The sequence below is a fragment of the Gracilinanus agilis genome, chromosome 4, assembly GCF_016433145.1.
Source record: "Gracilinanus agilis isolate LMUSP501 chromosome 4, AgileGrace, whole genome shotgun sequence".
Classification (NCBI taxonomy): Eukaryota; Metazoa; Chordata; class Mammalia; order Didelphimorphia; family Didelphidae; genus Gracilinanus; species Gracilinanus agilis.
In genome coordinates this window covers 483,579,671-483,599,457 of record NC_058133.1, presented here as the reverse complement: position 1 = coordinate 483,599,457, position 19,787 = coordinate 483,579,671, and the positions used below count along the sequence as shown (strand labels likewise).

At 39.4% G+C, this 19,787-nt stretch overlaps 1 protein-coding gene across 1 annotated transcript; it reads right to left on the bottom strand.

Annotated features, from left to right (window-relative positions):
* Window positions 1–6,934: 6,934 nt before the first annotated feature.
* Window positions 6,935–19,205, bottom strand: TEFM (transcription elongation factor, mitochondrial). Its single transcript, XM_044676240.1, has 4 exons — window positions 19,153–19,205; window positions 14,991–15,463; window positions 12,821–12,970; window positions 6,935–8,635 (listed from the first exon to the last, which is right to left on the bottom strand). The coding sequence occupies exons 1-4, from the start codon at window positions 19,187–19,189 to the stop codon at window positions 8,198–8,200; spliced, it is 1,098 nt and encodes a 365-aa protein (XP_044532175.1). The 5' UTR covers window positions 19,190–19,205; the 3' UTR covers window positions 6,935–8,197.
* Window positions 19,206–19,787: the final 582 nt, after the last annotated feature.

Below are 19,787 nucleotides of genomic sequence, written 5' to 3'. Positions count from 1 at the left end.
CAATGGGGGTCAAGTGACTTGCCCAGGGTCACATAGCTAGGAAGTGTCTGAGGCCGGCAGGCAGTCTTTTAAAGCTCTTTGGGCATAGTTCCAAATTGCCTTCCATAATGGTTGGATCAATTCACAACTCGACTAGCAATGCATTAATGTCCCAATTTTGCTACATCCCCTCCAACATTTATTACTTTCCTTTGCTGTCATGTTAGCCAATCTCCTAGATGTGAGGTGGTATCTCAGCATTGTTTTGATTTGCATTTCTCTAATTATAAGAGATTTAGAACACTTTTTCTGTGCTTATTGATAGTTTTTCCTTATCTGAAAATTGCCTATTCATGTCCCTTGCCCATTTATCAATTGGGGAATGGCTTGATTTTTTGTACAATTGATTTAGCTTCTTATAAATTTGAGTAAATAGACCTTTGCCAGAGGTTTTTGTTAAAAAGATTTTTCCTCAGTTTGTTGCTTCCCTTCTAATTTTGGTTTTGCATTGGTTTTGTTTGTACAAACCCTTTTTAATTTAATGTAATCAAAATGATTCATTTTGTAATATTTTGTAATATTCTCTATATCTTGCTTGGTTTTAAAATCTTTCCTTTCCCATACATCTGACAGGTATACTATTCTATATCACCTAATTTACTTAGTTTCCTTCTTCATATTTAAGTCATTCACCCATTCTGAATTTATCTTGGTGTAGGGTGTGAGATGTTGATCTAAACCTAATCTCTCCCATACTGTTTTCCAATTTTTCCAGCAGTTTTTGTGAAATAGTGGGTTTTTGTTCCAAAAGCTGGGATCTTTGGGTTTATCATTATTATTAACATTATCTAGCTGAGGTCATTTTCCCTAAGTCTATTCCATTGATCCTCCCTTCTGTCTCTTAACCAGCACTATGCTCATTCTTTTCCCACTCAAAATGAGGTGGGAAGTGGGTCTTGTATTCTTCAGGTACTGCTATCATCCCTGCCCTCTGGCACGGCTCCTTGAGGGATGTCTGCCATAGCCCAGGTGGCTCAGGAGGGGATGTTGGGAACTTGCACAAGGAAAGGAATGAGGGAGTGGAGGAAGGGAGGAAAGAATTTCATAGGATAAATGTAGGTTGTTTTGGAGACCAGCCCCACAACTGGCTCTTACAAGAAGGGCAGGATGCTGCCCACCCTCCTACTTGGTCATTGATCACACAACCCTTGGGACCAGGTCATGGTTCCACTTTGGATATTGCTATTCTAAACAATATAAAAGACTTCCATTGATAGAAGGTACAATTAATGTCTCTGGAGTCACGTTTTCAAATATTAATATTTAGATAAATGTATAAGCTTGTCAATGAAGAATAGGCCTATTGGAAGCTAGGGATTCTTGATGTTGGGTCATGGGGGATGAAGAATAGTTGGGCTGGGACATAAAATATGGCAGAGGTATGCCAAGGAAGCCGGGAAAGGTAGACTGGGAATTCTTTTTAGAAAGAGCTTCTGTTCACTGAATTTGTATCTCTAGTCCCCAGCACAGTAGTTGGCAACTTGCTTGTTGATTGATTGACTCCTAATTGTGAAGGGCTTTAAAAGGCAAAAAGAGGAACTTTTAAATCTGATCCTAAAGGCAGGAAGGAGCAGTAGGAGATTCTTGAATGAGGGGAGCAGCATAGTTAGAACTCTGCTTTAGGAATGTCACTTTGGCAGCTGTTTGGGAGATGGATTGGAGAGGGGAGAACCTGGGAGACCAATGAGGAGGCTACTGCCTTAGTCCAGGGTGAAGATAATAAAAGCTGATCTAAACTCGTGGCTATATGAGTAAAGAGAAGTTGTGAGAGATATCTGGAGGAAGTGGATCCAGCCACAGATCTGTGCGCATTTTAAGCACCTGAGTGGGGTGGCCTGGAATCAACAAGATTCATCTCCCTGAGTTTGAATTCAGCCTCAGATACTAATTAGCTGTGTAGCTGTTGGCAAGTCACTTAACCCTGTTTGCCTCAGTTTCCTCCTCTATAAAATGAGCCGGAGAAGGAAATGGCAAACTACTCCAGTATCTTTGCCAAGCAATCCCCAAATAGAGTCATGGAGAGTTAGGCAAGACTAAAGAAAAATAACAGTGCAGATTTTAGGATTCTATGTCTGATAAAACCTGAGATCACTTTATTAAGTGTTTCAACATCAAGCAAAAGATAAGCGGTATTTCTTGCTCAAGGCATTTATTACTAGTTATAGAGGTCTTGTGCAAAATTCAGATTTTTGAGAATTCCCTGAGGTTCTCCAGACTCTCCTATCTGGTAGTCAGCTTGGTGGAACAGTAGATGGATTAATGCACCTGGTAAAATTGAGTTCAAATCTAGTCTCAGATACTTTGTAGCTGTGTAAATGTGGACAAGTCACTTAATCTCTATTTGCCTCATTTTCCACAACTGCAAAATGGGGATAATAACAGTATCTACCTCAAAGGCTTGTTGTGAAGATTCATAAAATACTTAGCACAGTGCCTGGCACACAGTAGGCACTAAATGTTTATTCCCTTCTCTGTTTGCAAATGATCTTGTTTTGAATTCACTGAGCCTTAGAACACCAGTTATTCTTTTCTTTTTAAATTTTCAACTTCAAATTCTCTCCTCTCCATTCCTCCCCTCCACCTTTGTGAAGGGGAGAAATAAGATATTCATTATACACATAAAGTTGTGTAAAACAATTTCATTGATCACTGTACTGATCAGGGTAACTAAGTTGCTCACAGTTGATCACTGTTAAACTATTGTTACTGTATAGATTGTTTTACTCACTTCACTTTACATCTATTCATATAGGTCTTCCTAGGTTTTCCTGACACCATCCTGCTCGTTATTTCTTATAGCACAAATAATATTCCATCACAACCATATACTACAACTTGCTCAGCTATTACATACTTTCAGTTTCCAATTTTTTGGTGTCATAAAGAATTGCTATAAATATTTTTGTACAAATAGATTCTTTTCCTTTTTTAAAAAACTTTTTTGTGATATAGATGTGGTAGTAGTAGTATTGCTGGGTCAAAAGGGTAGGGATAGTTTTATAGTCATTTGGGCATAGTTTAAAATTGTGTTCCAGAATAGTTGGACAAGTTCACAACTCCACCACCTGGGCCTCTGCTTTTCTACATCCTCTCCAGCATTTATCATTTTGCTTTTCTGTCATTTTAGCTAATCTGATAGGTATAAGGTGGTACCTCAAAGTTGTTTTAATTTGAAGTTCTCTAATTAATAACAGAGCATTTTTTATGACTATAGATAGTTTTGATTTCATCTGAAAACTTCCTGTTCATATCCTTTTATGATTTGTCAATTGGGGAATGGTTCTTATTTTTATAAACTTGACTCAGTTCCCTATATATTTGAGAAATGAGGTCTTTATCTGAGAAAATTGCAGTAAAAAAAGTTTCCAACTTTCCTTCTAATTTTGGCTGCTTTAAAGGCTACTGCTTTGTAACTAGTTTGAAATCTGGTAGAGGTAGGCCATCTTCCTTCACTCCCCCCCCCCCCCCCCAATTGATTTCCTTGGTATTCTTGAGCTTTTGTTTCTCCAGATAAAATTTATTATCTTTCTTTTCTAGCGCTATAAAAGAATTCCTTGGTAGTTTGATATTGCATTGAATAAGTAAGTTAATTTAGAGGGTATTGTCATTTTATTATACCAGTTCTGTCAATGAGCAATTAATATTTCTTCAGTTGTTTAGATGCCTTTATTTTTGTGAAGTGTTTTATACTTGTGTTCCTATAATTCCTGTGTCTTTGCAAGTAGAACATTAGTTATTCTCTCATAAGCTCCATAGTCGAGGTAAACCACTGAGTCTTTCTAAAAACCTCTTTTGCTCAGGCAACCCTTTCCTTCAGCATATCTATCTTGGATGGTGACTCCAGATGGACAATAAGCTGAGACCCAAATCACCTAGGAATTCAGGAAAGTATAGGGTTTTGAAGGATCATTCTTCCTTCCCTACTAAGGCCCATCTTTTTAATAATGATATAGTTCATCAGTCCTGGAGACTCAGGCCTATAATCCCTGCCCCAAGAGTGGCTGAAGCTGTGGTAGTATATGCTATTGCTTAAAGGAAAAGTAAACCAGCCCAGGTTGGAATCAGCAGGTCAAAGCTTCTGTAGTGGAGCCTGGGACTGTGAGTTCTGGTACTTCTGCTAGAGGACACCAGACTTAGAAAACAAAATATTATTATTTTCCATGAGTCTACAGGGCTGGAGCACTATAATCTTAAAAGAAGCACAATCACAAGTGATTCATTAATATGATATTGGTAAAAGGGCAGCTGGGTAGCTTAGTAGACAGCCAGGCCTAGAGATGGGAGGTCCTAGATCAAATCTGGCCTCAGATACTTCCTGTGTGATTGTGGACAAGTCCCTTAACCTTCATTGCCTTGCTCTTAGCGCTCTCCTCATTTGGAACCAATGCCCAGTATTGGTTTTAAATCTTGCTGCTGCTATTTTTTTTTCTTTAATTGTATCCAACTTTTTTTACCTCATTTGGGTTTTGAATGGTTAGCCATTTCCTTCTTCAGCTCTTTTTACAGATGAAAAAATGGGGTTAAGTGACTTGCCCAGGGTCACACAACTATTAAGTATTTGAGGCCAGATTTGAAATCAGGAGGATGAGCCTTCCCTGATCCAGACCCAGAACTCTAATTCCCCAAACAGATAGATTTTTTTTTTGCTCTTTTTTTTAAAACATTAATATTCATTTTTTAGCAAAGTTACCATGGTTACATGATTCATGCTCCTACTTTCCCCTTCACCCCTCGCCCTCCCCCTACCCCTGGCTGATGCACATTTCCCCTGGTTTTAACATGTGTCATTGATCAAGACCTATTTCCAGACTGTTGATCATTGCATTGGTGTGGTAGTTTCGAATCAAAATCCCCAATCATGTCTGCCTCAACCCATGTGTTCAAGCAGCTGCTTTTCTTCTGTGTTTTCACTTCTGTAGTTCTTCCTCTGAATGTAGGTAGCATCTTTTCCATAAATCCCTCAGAATTGTCCTGGATCATTGCATTGCTGCTAGTACAGAAGTCCATTACATTCTATTTTACCAGTGTATTGGTCTCTGTGTACAATGTTCTTCTGGCTCTGCTCCTTTCGCTCTGCATCAATTCCAGTTCACATGGAATTCCTCCAGTTTATTATTCCTTTGAGCACAATAGTATTCCATCACCAACATATACCAATTTGTTCAGCCATTCCCCAATTGAAGGACATACACTCCTTTTCCAGTTTTTTGCCACCATAAAAAGTGCAGCTATAAATATTTTTGTACAAGTCTCAAACAGATAGATTTTTGAAGATATCTTTTATTTTCACATCAGTCATATTTCCTATTGCATCCATTTCTCCATTCTCTACCCCTCCCAAAGAATCTTCCAACTGGATCTATGGTTTCACTGACATAGGGAACTCCCAAGTGAGGAAATTACTCTTTTAAGTGCATGTCAGAATTTTCTCTGCAACTCAGTTTTAGAATAGTGTCAAATTCAAATAGAATAGACACTTGGTAGCATATTGACATAGAAAACCACATATTAACATTATCTGTCTTATTGTATTTTTATTTATCTTGTTAAATATTTCCCAATTACATTTTAATCTTGTTCCTTGACATTCTAGAGCTGTGGTGGCAAACCTATGGCACCTGTGCCAAAGATGGCACACAGAGCCCTCTCTGTGGGCACACATGCCGTTGACCGCCAGTTAGTTACTGGAAAGGCAGAGGGGCTTGAGTGGAGCTGCTCCCTTCCCCCCCTCAGCCCAGCAGCCCAAAGGAAGCGCTTATTCCCTCCCCTGAGCAGAGAGCTTGGCCCACTCCACTCCTTTTCTCCAGTCTGTCTGGGATAAGGCAGCAAGCAGGAGGGGCAGAGCACAGCACACTGTGGGGGAGCTGTAAAAAGGAATTCTTGGTTATCTTTGAGTTCACACTTGTGAAAAGGGAATCCTTTGTTCTCTTTGCCTAGTTGGAGTTAACACTTTGGTTGGCGACCCAAGCTTGAACTAGGTAGGAGAAGCTTGAAAAACCACTTAGTGAATTCATACCCTCCCTAGTGCTAGGTGAGAAGCCAACAAGATACCTGGAGAGTTCAACTCTTTTTTTCTAACTCGAACAGTAAGAAACTTGTTTACACCCTCAGAAAGTGTAAACCTTTTTTGATGAGCATTCACACTTCCTGAAGGTACGAACTAGTTCCCACAAAGACCATCCCCTGGACAGTGCTGGACAATTTGTAAGCTGTGATGGCCCCTGTGAAAAGAGGCAGGGACAGGAAACCACTATAAAAGCCATGAAGGCAGTCTGGTAGAGAGAAGCTTCTGAAGAGCGAGGCTGATGAAGGAGCTCTTCTGGTCCGTGGAGGAGTTCTGGCTGGAATGCTGAGACCTTGGTGAGACTGCTTCAATATCTTCACTTTTTTTCCTCTCTCTCTTCTCAATTGTTAATAAACTTCCATAAAAGTAATATTTGACTTGAGATTATTCTTAATTGAGGATTGATAATAGTTCAATCCTCTGGCGACCATCTTTTAATATATTGAACCCATAAAACCCCTATTTCCCCTTACAGAGCACAGCACAAAGTGGGAGGCAGGGCAAGTCACGCAGTGGGGGTGGGACACAGCACGCAGTAGGGGGAAGGGCATGGCACAGTCTCTAAAAGGTTTGCCATCACTGCTCTAGAGCATTTGCCAAAGGTCTTATAGCCCAAAGGGGGAGACTTAAACCTAGGTCTTCCTGACTCCAAGGACAGCTTCCTATCAGCAATGGCAGGGAGGCCAGGGGGGCTCACAGAGTCCATGGAATGAATAAAAGTATAAGGAGACTGGAAAGGTAGCAAGGAACCAGATGGTAGAGGCTTTTTAAAAAAAACAAAAACCCTGAGATAGGCAAAAAGAAAACAGAAATAATTAAATGCAACAGGGCTTGTCACCAGAGAGTAAAAGCTTTTATTATTCTAATATTTCCTGGGAGTCACAAACCCCAAATGAGAATACACATCATTTTGTCAACCTGTAGCATAACAACACCTATGGCACAGCTTGCAAGGGTGAGGTCATATGTCATATGCACCATCATCTATGAGGGCAGACAGGCAGAAGGGAGGAGAGCTACCATCTTGGTAACTTTAGCATTGGGCTCCCAACAAACATTCTAAATAACTAATCTGACATCACTTTTTAGCCAATCACTAAAAAATGTAAAAGCTATTCAGGTGTCCAAAAATCCCAATTTCAATTAATTATGTTCTCTCAGCCTTTGTCTTGAAAAATCAAAAGGTAGGGATACTATACAACCTTAAAAATGCTGCTAGTAAGAGCCAATGATAATTTGGAATTTTTTAGTGTTACTACTGGAAAGGAATTTAGAGATCCTCTAGTCCAGCACTGGTGAAAATGTGGCCCATATACCCTGGCGTGCGGGAAGGGGCTGCACCCCTCCCCCTCTCTACTGCACCTGAGGCCATTTTTCACATGGCCCACCCCTCTGCCAAGTCAAGCAATGAAGCACTTCCTCTCTCCTTCCTCCCTCTGCTGTCTGGGGTAATGTAGGGGGCTCATAGGCGGCTTGAGGGTACAGTTTGGGCATGCGATCTCCAAAATGTTCCTAAACACTGAACCAGTCCAACCCATTCTCATTTCATAAATAAGTCATTTTTCTGGGGTCACTGTGGTTTAGGGGAAAAACCGGTAGAGAGCAGAGATCATATCTGCTGTTCTCAAAAGGAGGCAGTTTACAAAATCCGAAGCCTTCCCAGCTTGGTATGAGGAAGTTCAGATACCAGCTCTATCCACAGAGATTGGGGTAGGTACCTACCTCTTCTACTTCCTGTCTTGAAGAAACAAAGAAGAGGGTGATAGACTGCTGGAGGCCTAATGGGTGGGAGAGCTGAGGAATCCCAAGGCCCAAAGGCCTAACTAGAGGTCCAGAAATGGTTCTTTGTTGCCAACTTAAGAGGCCAGTGAGCTGGGAAACATTGCTTTAGAGCTAGAAGGGTTTAGAATTAGAGGCCACACAGAAGAGGAAGCTAAGGGAACTTGCTCAGGCCCACACAGGGAGAAAGTGTACAACACAGGATTTGAACCCGTGGATTTCGGACTCCCAAGTCCAGTGCTCTGTTACATTATGCTGTGAGCAAGACAAGGTTTAAGAGCCGTTGCCTGTGCCATCTTGCACCCAAGAAAAGCTTTATGATTCAGGGTTGAACACTAAAAGTTCATAGAAAGCCACTGCTTGCAGCAGGGAATCCCACAATTCTTCCTTTATTTCTCTTCCATCAGTCTCCATCAGGTTTCTATAGCGCACCAGGCCCTCAGGTGTGAAGGAGACCCGGGGCTTTGCTTGCATTGGGAAATCTGAGAGAAACCGTTGCACCAAGGTCATGCCACTAGTCCGCATAGTCCCAAGCATCAAATCAAAGTGCTTCCCCACCACATTACGGTTCATGCTCAACACCCGATGCTGGCCATCTTGAGAAAACGTTTTGTTTAACAAGGAATACAGCATGGCCTCCACAGTGAGGAAGTGTAACATGACAGGAAACAGAGTGGTCTGCAGAAGAGAAAAGTTTCTTTTTTCCAAAATATAAAAATCTCCTTCAGGAATTTCTGAAACTACTGAAGAAATCTAAAAGCAAGGAAGAGTCACAGAGAAATCAATGGTTATTGATGAGCCATTTTCTCCAGGACATCATTATTTCCTCACAACAAAACTATTTAACCAGTTTTACACTAATTAGAGTAACTGTGTGTATCTGATAAGGGAGCAGCTAAGTGATGCAGTGGATAGAGTAGGTCTCTTGGACTTGGAACTGGGAAGATATCTTACTGAGTTCAATTTGGCCTCAGACATTTAGTAGCTGTGTGACCATGGGCAAGTCACATAACCCTCTGTGCCTCATTTTCCTCATTTGCAAAATGAGCTGAAGAAGGAAATGGTAAACCATTCCAGTTTCTTTGCCAAGAAAACCACAAATGGAGTCATGGAGACTTGGACACGACTAAAATGATGAAACAACAAATTATATTTGATACAGAAAGAGTGGATTATCTAATAGTCATCTAGTACTGTTTGCATTAATAGGTGCTTTATTAAATTGAATTTTTATGCAGAGTTGGCTCTAGAAATTTTATTTTTATGATCATTTAGAAATTAAATTTTTAAAGTGGATTTATAATGAGAAAACATTGTGAGAGCCAAAAGTCTGGGCCGTACTAGTCCTGGCTCTGCTACTAACTAGGCAGGGAAAGACTGGGCAACTCCCTGAGCTTCAGTCACCTCATAAGTAGGATGTCATCTAAACAAGATGACCAGGGATCTTGTACTAGTCTGAAATGATTATTTATCACATAATGTTTTCAAATCAATATTTGCCAATCTTGCTTTTCTGTCTTCTCCTTTTAATAAATTTATTATTTATTTTTAACATTAAAAAAATTCTGAGCTCTAAATTTTCTTCCTCTCTCTTGCTCCTTTCTTTGCCCTACTGAGAAGGCAGGAAATGTGACACCAATTATACATGTGAAATCATGCAAAATGTTTCTACATTAGTCATGCTACAAAAAAAAGGGCAAGAAAATAAAGAAAGTAAAAACAATTATGGGGCAGCTGGGTAGCTCAGTGGAGTGAGAGGCAGGCCTAGAGACGGGAGGTCCTAGGTTCAAACCCGGCCTCAGCCACTTCCCAGCTGTGTGACCCTGGGCAAGTCACTTGACCCCCATTGCCCGCCCTTACCAATCTTCCACCTATGAGAAAATACACCGAAGTACAAGTGTTTAAAAAAAAACAACCAATTATGCTTTTAATTGCACTCAGACACCATTAGTACTTTCTCTGGAAGTAGACAGCATTTTCATCATGAGTCTTTTGGAATTGTCTTGGGTCGCTGTATTGATCAGAATAGCCAAGACATTCACCATTGATCATCCTACAATATTGCTGTTACTGTGTACAATGTACTGGTTTTACTCACTTCACTTTGCATGAGTTCACATAAATATCAGGTTTTTCTGAAACTACCCTCTTCATCATATCTTATGTAAAAAGTAATCTGGGAAATGTATGAAACTACATTTCCCGTGATCCAACATGGTCCAACTGGTTTCCGTTTCCGACGTCTTGACGCAGGGGAGCGCTTAAATCTCGTGGGTTAGGAGGGAGTGGTCTCTTTTGGGATTAGGCCATGGCCAGGAAACAGGAGACAGAATGGAGGCGGCAGTTTTGAATGCTTACAAGCGCGTGGTCTAATGATTTTATCTATCAACATGGCTTTAATTAAAATACTAATTTATATTATTATCACAGCCTTTATCATTTTTCATATTTATAATTATAGTGTAATAGTATTCCACTCTGGTATATACCACAGCTGGTTCAGCCATTCCCCAATTGAGAAGCATTTCCTCACTTTCCAATTCTTTGCTACCGCAAAAAGAGATGCCCTATTTTTGTATGTATAGGTCCTTTCCCCTTACCTTTAATTTCTTTGAGATACAGACCTAGTAGTGGTATTTTCTGGTCAAAGGATATGCACAGTTTACAGGGACAGCTCCAAACTGTTCTCCGGAATGGTTGGATATGTTCATAGTTCCGCCAACAGAAAAGATTTTTCCACATTTATCATTTCCCTTTTCTATAATGTTAGCCAATGTTAGGGTGTGAAGTGGTACCTCAGAGTTCTATTAATTTGCATTTCTCTAATCAATAGTTATTTAGAATATTTTTTCATGTGGCTATTGATAGCTTTGATTTCTTCTGAAAACTTCCTACCTATATCCTTTGACCCTATATCAATTGGGGAATGACTCATATTTTTCTAAAATTCACCCAGTTCCCTATTATATTTGAGGCAGTAGGCCTTTATCAGAGAAACTTGCTGTAAAATTTCTCCCCCAGTTTCCTGCTTTCCTCCTAATCTTGGCTGTGCTGGTTTTGTTTGTACAAAAACATTTTAATTTCATGTAATCAAAATTATCCTTTTTACTTCCCTAGATTTCTTATCTCATTTGGTGATAAATTCTTCCCTTAACCATAGGTCTGACAGGTAAAATTTCCCATGCTCTCTTGATTATTTTTCCTTTTTCTTTTATTAAGAAATATGGGACAAAACTCAGGAGACTGCGGTTCTAATTCTAACTTTACCATATCTTGTCTCCACTGTCAGCATTGAAGAAACAGGTACTAAGTGATTGGTAACACTTGTCCTGTCCACTTTCTGGGGTCATAAGCATTAGATGAAAATATGGAGACTTTGAAAAGTCAGTGGTGGATAACAAGTCTGGATTGGAGTTAGAAGATCTAAGTACACATCCCACTCTAAGGGGTAAAAAGGGGTTTTGACTGGGTGAATATTAAAAGGTTTGGTCACCAGGGAATTGAATAATTATCAATCCCCAATTAAAGAATAACCTCAAGTCAGAATGACTTTTATGGAAGTTTATTTACAAATGAGGAGAGGAAGCGGAAATAAGGAAATGAGAGGATAAAATAGACTATGTAATCTAACACACTAGGTAATTTGCTCCGATCCCCTAGTTTAATTCAGGCAGATCTAATTAACCCTTAGCTGAGGGAAGTTTGGCCTTGAGCCCAAGGCTGGAAAGTCAGAGGCCTGGAGTCAAATGAAGCAAAAGCTTCAGTCACAGAGTCTCTTTTTGAAAGGGAAGAATTTCAGGAAGATTCAGTCATTACACTCACCATGTGGAATTCCAAAGGAAAGATTTAAGAACAGTCTCACCAAGGTCTCTGGGTCCCAGCTCCAGAGCTCCTCCAAGTTCAAGCAATGATCAAGAAGAGGGCTGCTGAGCTCACTGAACTCTCTTTTAAAGGGGCTTCTTTTGCATCACTTCCTGTGCCTTCTTCTCAGTTTACGTGTCCAATCACAACAGACACTTTTCTTAGGATTGCCCCGGAGGCAGTCAGTAAATTTTGATTTGTCACTCACTCTAGCACACGTGGGTCATAGACCTCCCAACTTGTGAGTTAAGTGGAGATGTTTTCACCTTTGGTGATTAAATCTAAAGATAGGCAGGGTAGATTTAATCTTATTATCATACCACCTTTAGCCTGACTGTGACCAGAGGCAAAGCAATTCACCTAAATGGGATTTGTTTTCTTCTTCTGTAAAAGGAGAACAAAACCTGTAGCTCCTCCCTTCACTAGGTCCCTATGGGACAGAGAGGAGATAATATGTGTAAATAGCTTGGCAAGGTTTAAAGCAGTGATTCCCAAAGTGGGCGCTACCACCCCCTGGTGGGTGTTGCAGCGATCCAGGGTGGGTGGTGATGCCCATACTTTTTTTGTATTACATTCTATTCTGAGTTCAATAAATAGTTTCATAATTTCCAGGGGGTACTAAGTAATAATTTTTCTGGAAAGGGGGCAGTAGGCCAAAAAAGTTTGGGAACCACTGGTTTAAAGCCTTGGGTGAATGCTGACTATTATGTAAGTTGGTGGTCGAGTTTTGAAAAATTCCCAATACTATAACTTAATTTTATTTTTTCTAGTGCCCACTTACAAAATTTTAGTCCCTAATCAATATACACACATATATATTTTTTTACATTTGTGTGTATACACACACACACACACACACACACACACACACACACACACACACATTTCTAGAGTCAACTGTTCATGAAGATCCAATGGGATGGAAAGAGCCCAGGTGAGAACAAACATAGGGACAGATGGGGTCCAACAACTCTGCCACACTATTCTTTGCTCTATTCCTCCCAACACTATGGAGACACAGATTAAGTTGCAAAGAGAGCTCTTGGAGCTAGATACTGGGAAGAAAAGCTTACTCACCGTTTCCAGATACATAGCCGGCGTGTGTGTTTCTTTCATCAGTTTAAAGTTATTTTCTTGTTGCCAGTCAAGAACCATTAGTTTGTTATCAAGGTGAGCCCAGGCAATTCTTTCATTACCAAAAACAATAGACACAATACTCTTAGCTTCCTAAAACGAATACAAAATATGGTTCAACTGCTAACATCCTTGAAGAGGGTAAACCCTATATAAGATTCCCTTTAGAGAGAGGGCATACTTAGCTCACTCTCCAAGTGCCTGGCCTTCCATTACCCACAACTATGTGTAATATACCAAGCATAAAAGGAAGCAATCACTACATTTTTAAGGATTGAAAAGCACTGTAATATGAACTTTAGGGTATGGTCATGCCTTGCCTGGAGAGATGCTACTGAAAGAAACAGGACTTAGTCCTCCAAACATTTCACTTCACTGTAGTAAGGCAGGGAATTATATTTGGAAATAAAGAATGGAAAACTATTTTTGAATTTGTAGGAAGCAATAGGAGTAAGTCTTGCTTTGGGAACAACACACAAGTCCTACTGAGAAGACATTCTTCAATTGTGCTGGAAAAGAAAAACTGCCTTCCTTATTTTTTTCTAACGGGTCTTGGATATTGGTAGGATTAGGGGGTATTTGGCCTTTTCTAGAATCAGAATCTCTTTAACATCAAAACATTTCACAGACCTACAGAGGATGGCAATTGTCCTTGCCTTTAAATAGCTAATGATTGAGAAGACACAGAAAAACAAAAAGAAATACTTACAAGAATTTGTATTTTATTAGTCACAACCAGGTTTATGTATATCTGAAAACCACATATAAAAATGTGCAAGACATTCAGCCTACAGAATCTTTTTTTTTTTTTTAAACCCTCACCTTCCGTCTTGGAGGCAATACTGTGTATTGGCTCCAAGGCAGAAGAGTGGTAAGGGCTAGGCAATGGGGGTTAAGTGACTTGCCCAGGGTCACACAGCTAGGAAGTGTCTGAGACCAGATTTGAATCCAGGACCTCCCATCTCTAGGTCTGGCTCTCAATCCACGGAGCCACCCAGCTACCCCAGCCTACAGAATTCTATGAGCTTATTCTTACAAGTCAGGTTGCAAGTTTTGCTGACAATAGAAACAAACATGACAAGGCTTGATGCATATAGATCTACAGACCCTTTGCAGTAACTCCACACCCATCAAGTTGGGAACCCTTGATAGAAATCATTCCCTAATGGTTCCTCTATATTACCAGGCTGCTTTCTATTGCCTGCTGGATAAAGTTCAGCTTTTGAACCTTCTCAATTTGGCTGGCTCCAACTTGCACACAGTATTTCAGTCAAATTGGTCTGTCTACTCTTTCCTATATGTAATATTCCATCTCCAGCAAGTTCCTGGTTTTGCCTGGGCTGTTGTCTATGCTTTCCTTATTTCTGCCTTCTAGAATTTCTACCTATCAGCTCAATTGACACCCCATATTCTGATCCCATCAATTGCAAGTGCCCTCTCCCCTCAAAGTGACTCTATGTATTTTACATTTAATTTTCTTTATACAAATGTGACCTAACACAAGTCATGTCTTCTCCAGGCCTGTTTACTCATCTATAATATGAAGTTTGGCCTCTAAAGTCCATTCTAGCTCTAAATCTATGGTCCTATATTGTGTTCCCCTAAAAGAATATAAGATTCTTGAGGGCAAGGGCTGTTTCACTTCCATCTTTTATCCTTTTAGCATCATTCAGTGCTCTGAAACCTGGCCCCAATATACCTTAATAATTTAGTTTCTCACCACCACCTTTGCATAACCCCAAAACTTATCTCCAGGCACATTCTTTGATTCCTCTATTTGCCAACCCTCACACAAGCTACTTTTATCTCCACTTCATTTTTACTTGTTTCCTTCCCTCCTTTCCAAATGTTGCCCATTTTTCAAATTCAAGGAAACTTTCCCTAATTAAGCCCACAATTATCTCATTCTCTTTTCACTTCCTGGCTTATTTATGCTACTTGGTTTCTTAGTACTCAAGTTTATATTGCTGACAAATAGCTTATGTTTATAAGTTCTAGATCTCCCAATAAATCAGAAGCTCCCAAGGCCTGGGATCATGTCTTTTTTTTATCCAATGTCTAGGACACTGATTTACACAGAATAGGTAAGATAGATTTTAAGAAAAAGGCATACCTTAAGTTTTCTTCTGTTTATTCTCGGTCTGACAACCTTTCCTAATGGCCAGTTTTCCTGTATTCTTTTCTCTTTCTTTTCCTCTTTGGACTCTTGATGAAGAATTGAGCCACACACTTTCACTGCATTTTTATACTTAAGCAGGGGCACTTCCATTAAGCTTTCCAAATCTTGAAAGGGTCCATGTTTTTCCCTGTGCTTTACAATGTTGACGGACTTCTTTCCTCGAAGAAATGTGAAAGCGGCAAGTTCATTCACAGATGCTGTGTTGAGCACCTGCAAAATAGCTGATTTCTCTTCAGAAGAGTAAAGATTTTCCAATCTTTTCTCAGTGTCTTTTAAGCTCTCATCTGACGAGACTGAGACAAAGTCTGTTTTCTTTACTGGGGCTATGGATTTTCTCTGACAGCAGGACATATGTAAAGAATGGTACAGAGATGGACACAGCATAACTGAAAAATGTTTCCATTTTCCTAAAATGGAAAAGAATGGGTCACATAGTTCATTGGAATCACAGGTTCGTATGTTTAGAACTGAATACTGAATAATTAACAATTTGATTAATCCTGAATAAAATAATACTTAAAAAACAGAATTGGCAAAAATGAATAAGAAGCACAAAATCCACTGAAGAGAACAACTCCATAAGAAACAGAACTGCTTAAATGGAAAGAGGTGTAAAAGTTCATTGAAGAAAATAATTCCTTAAAAATTAGAATTGGACAACTAGGAGCTAATGACTCCATGAGACACCAAGAAACAAAAAACAAAATAAAAAGAATGAAAGAAAATGTAAAATAACTCATTAGAAAAACAACTGACCTAGAAAACTGATTGAAAAGAGATAATTTAAGAATTACTAGACTAGCAGCAGCAAGATTGCTCAGTGGATAGACAGGCCTGGAGGTCCTGGGTTCAAATCTGGCCTCAGACACGTCCTAGCTGTGTGACCTTGGGCAAGTCACTTAATCCCAACTGCTTATCCTTTGCCCTTCTGTCCTAGCATTGTTACTAGGACAGAGTAAGGGTTAAAATTTTTTTATTGGATTAACTGAAAGTCATGATCAAAGAAAAATCCTAGAAATTATATTTCAAGAAATTATCAAAGAAAACTTCCCTGATAGCTTAGATCTGGAAGATAAAATAGAAATTAAGAGTCTACCAATTATCTCTTGAAAGAGATCATAAAACAAAAACTCTCTGGAATATTATAGCTAAATTCCAAGCTCCCAGGTCAAAGAGATAATAATACTTCAAGCAGCTAGAAAAAAAACCAATTCAAATATTATGGAGCCAAGTAAGAATCCCACAAGATTTTAGCAGCTTCCACATGAAAGGAATAGAGGACTTAAAATATGATGTTCTGGAAGGCAAAAGGGGAAGGATTACAACAAAGAATCATGTATCCAAAAAACTGAGTATAATTCTTTAGAAGGAAAAAATGGAAATTTAATGAAATAGAGAATTTCCAAGCAATCCTGATGAAAAGACTAAAGAGAAATAGAAAATCTGACATTCAAAGACTCAAGAGAAGCATATTAATAGGTAAACATGAAAGAGTAATCATAAGAGATTCAATAAAGTTAACCTGGGAGGGGCAGATAGAGAACCGGGCCTATAGTTGGGGGGACTTGGGTTCAAATGCGATCTCGGATATTTCCCAGCTCTGTGACTCTGGGCAAGTCATTTAACCCTGATAGTCAAAAACAAAAACGTTCCTGTATGGGAAGATGATATATGTAATTCCTAAGAATTTTATCATTATGGAGAACTTATACAAGGCAAATACATACATGGAGGTCAGAAGAAGTGATACATAGACTAAAGGTCTCTTAGAAGAACTTTTGACATCAATTTTGAGACTTGGGAGACACTGGAATAGGACTATCCAGCACAGCATGCCTGTATCAAAGAAGACACTATGGTCTATAAGCAAAGCGAATTACAATAGCTCAAAAGAAATATGAAATGTGCAAATTTAGCAATATCTCCATCCCAAAAGTTCATATGCTCTATTTGTACTTGACCTATGGTAGAGCCTTTTGAGCACATATTAGTCTGATCAGCCACAGTTGGTTACACTGTACACTGACTGACACAGTGATATAATTTTGGTCCTCTTGAAAATGAAGGACAACAACTATACCATCTTTATTAGGGCTGTTAAAAGGAGTTTACAGAGATAGCAGGCATGAGTGTGTTGATTGTTAGAATGATCTCAAAAAAAAAAAAGAAGGAATGTCAAAGAGGGATGCATTGGAAGAAGAGGAAAATGAAAGACAGAATGGGGAAATTTTTCTCACATAAAAAAGGCAGAAGAGCTTTTAAAATGGGGGGGAAATGGGAGGGTTGGTGGACAATGTTTTAACCTCATTCTCACAGTAATTAGTTCAAAGCGAAAAGAATGTATATACACATGTGCAACTACGTATAGAAATGTAATTCACCTATATAGATATATAGGAAAGAAAGGGGATAAGGGAAAGGAGAAGGAATGAGAAAAAGGAGAACAGATTAAAGGAGGCAATGATTAGAAGCAAAATAGACTTTTGAGGATGGACAACATAACAAAAGGAAAAAAGAAACAGAAGAAGAACAGATGGAGAGAAATATCCAGTAATCATATCTGAGAATGTGAATGAGGTGAGCTCCCCCATCAGATGAAAGCACGTAGCAGAATGGATAGAAACTAGAACCAACAAAATGTTGTTTACCAAAGACACATTTGATCAAAGACATGCAAAGTTAAAATAAATGGTTGAGCAAAATCTAATATACTTCAGTTAAACAAACAAACAAAAAAAGGTAGTGGTACAATAACGATCCTAGACAAAACAAAAACAAGTCCAATTAAATGGGATAATCAAGGATACTACATTATGCTAAAAGTCTGACAAAGGCTTCATTTCTCAAATAAATACTTGTGTATAGAAATGAGTCAAATTTATAAAAATAAGAGCCATTCCCCAATTGATAAAGGGCTCTAGAATATAAACTTGTGGTTTCCAGAAGAAATCAATTATCTATAGTCATATGAAAAAATGCTGTAAATTACTATTGATTAGAGGAAGGCAAATTAAAACAACTTTGGAGTTACCTATCAGAAATGACAAATGCTACAGAGGGTTAGGGGAAAATAGGTACATTAATTAATTTGTAATGGAGAGCAATTTGAAATTATGCCCAAAGAGCTATTAAATTATTCATACCTTTCAACCCAGCAATATCACTACTAGGTCTGAATTCCCGAAAAGATAAAAGGAAAAAGTCTACATGTACAAAAATATTTATGAGGGCTTTTTGTGGTGGCAAATTTGGAAATCCAAGGGAATGCTCATCAATTGGGTAATGGCTGAATAAGTGGCATATGACTGATGGAATACTACTGTGCTGTGGGAAAAGAGGAGGCTGGTTTCAGAAAAGCTTGGTTTAGACTTATACGAACTGATGTGAAGTGAGCAGAACCAGATCACTGTACAAAGAGCAATTACGTAAGGATGATCAACTGTAAAAGACTTGGGCTACTTTAATTAATAATAATCCACGTAATTGAAAAGGAATCATAGTTTAAAAAAACGCTATCCGCTTCCAGAGAAACAACTGAGTGCAGAGTGAAGTAAAATTTTCTCACTTTATTTTTCTTGTTTTTTAAAAACATGACTAATATGGAAATGTTTTGCAGGATTTCACAAGTAGAATTGATATATGACTTGCTTTCTCATTGGGTGGGGAGAGATATGGGAGGGAGAGAATTTGGAACTCAAAAATATTTTATAGTGTTGATTAATAAATTAAAATAATAAGTACTGATAAGTTCATTTTTTAAAAAGGGTCCGCAAAAATTCCACGTTTAATGAAATGAAGGAAGGAAAGATGTATGAAGAGAGAAGGTAGTAAATGAAGGGAGGGGAGAGGAAGGAAAAGTGGAGAGAGGAGGGAAGAGGAGAAGATGGGGGAGGAGAAGGAAAGGAAAGAGGAGGAGGGTAAAGATGAAGGTATGGAGAGGAAGGGGGAGGGAAAGGGGGAGGGGAGGGGGTGTCCGGAGGAGGCACGAACTGTTGGGCAGAGGGGCGGGACATAGTCCCAGCTCGCGTCCCCAGCGGACGCCGCTCAGTACGAGACGGACAGAGGATTGTCGGCGGCAGGCTTAGGTTCTCCTTACCTCCCAGGCACAGACGTAGGACACTGAGGAAACTCATGTCGAAATCGCCGCGTTTCGTGTTGCCCACCTTGACTTCCGGCAAGGGTTGCTCCCTTAAAAGAGAGCCTCCGACCCCGGAGCTCTGCACAAACGTTCCGGCCAGCAGTTCGAGAGGAGCTCAGAGCGAGGAGGCGCTCTGGTGCTCCCGGGTGGCTACGCGTGGGAATGACAGGGCGGAGTTTTCTCCCAGATTTAAAGTCGCGCTGATTCTTTAATTGGACGTCTTCTCAGTAAAAAATATTTGAGCAGAATATATGTGTGTATGTGCATGCGTATGTATATGCATCGATACACGGACATCACACATGTGTGCACAATGTGCCGTTCGCCCGCGTGGGCACACATGTATCTCACGAGCACACACGTGTACGTGCATATAAATTTATTTGCAAATTACGTGATGTACATTACACTCATGTAATACCCTATTATTTATAAGGTATCACATTCCATATGATTACCTTATAAAACAAAAATAAAAAGATGAGATGCAGATGAAATATTATTTTATCCTAGAGTTAATAGGGAGTCGCTGGAGTTTGAGGAGAGGAGTAACACAGTGAGAGACGTTCAGGAAAATCTCTGGCAGCGGGCTG

Bases quoted from the DNA above. Each gene is read 5' to 3' on its own strand.
- TEFM (XM_044676240.1), bottom strand. From the start codon at position 19,189: ATGAGTTTCCTCAGTGTCCTACGTCTGTGCCTGGGAG. The intron at 15,464-19,152 runs GTAAGGAGAACC...TTTCCATTTTAG, and splicing joins CCTACGTCTGTGCCTGGGAG to GAAAATGGAAACATTTTTCA. The intron at 8,636-12,820 runs GTGAGTAAGCTT...CCTTGCTTTTAG, and splicing joins CGGCTATGTATCTGGAAACG to ATTTCTTCAGTAGTTTCAGA.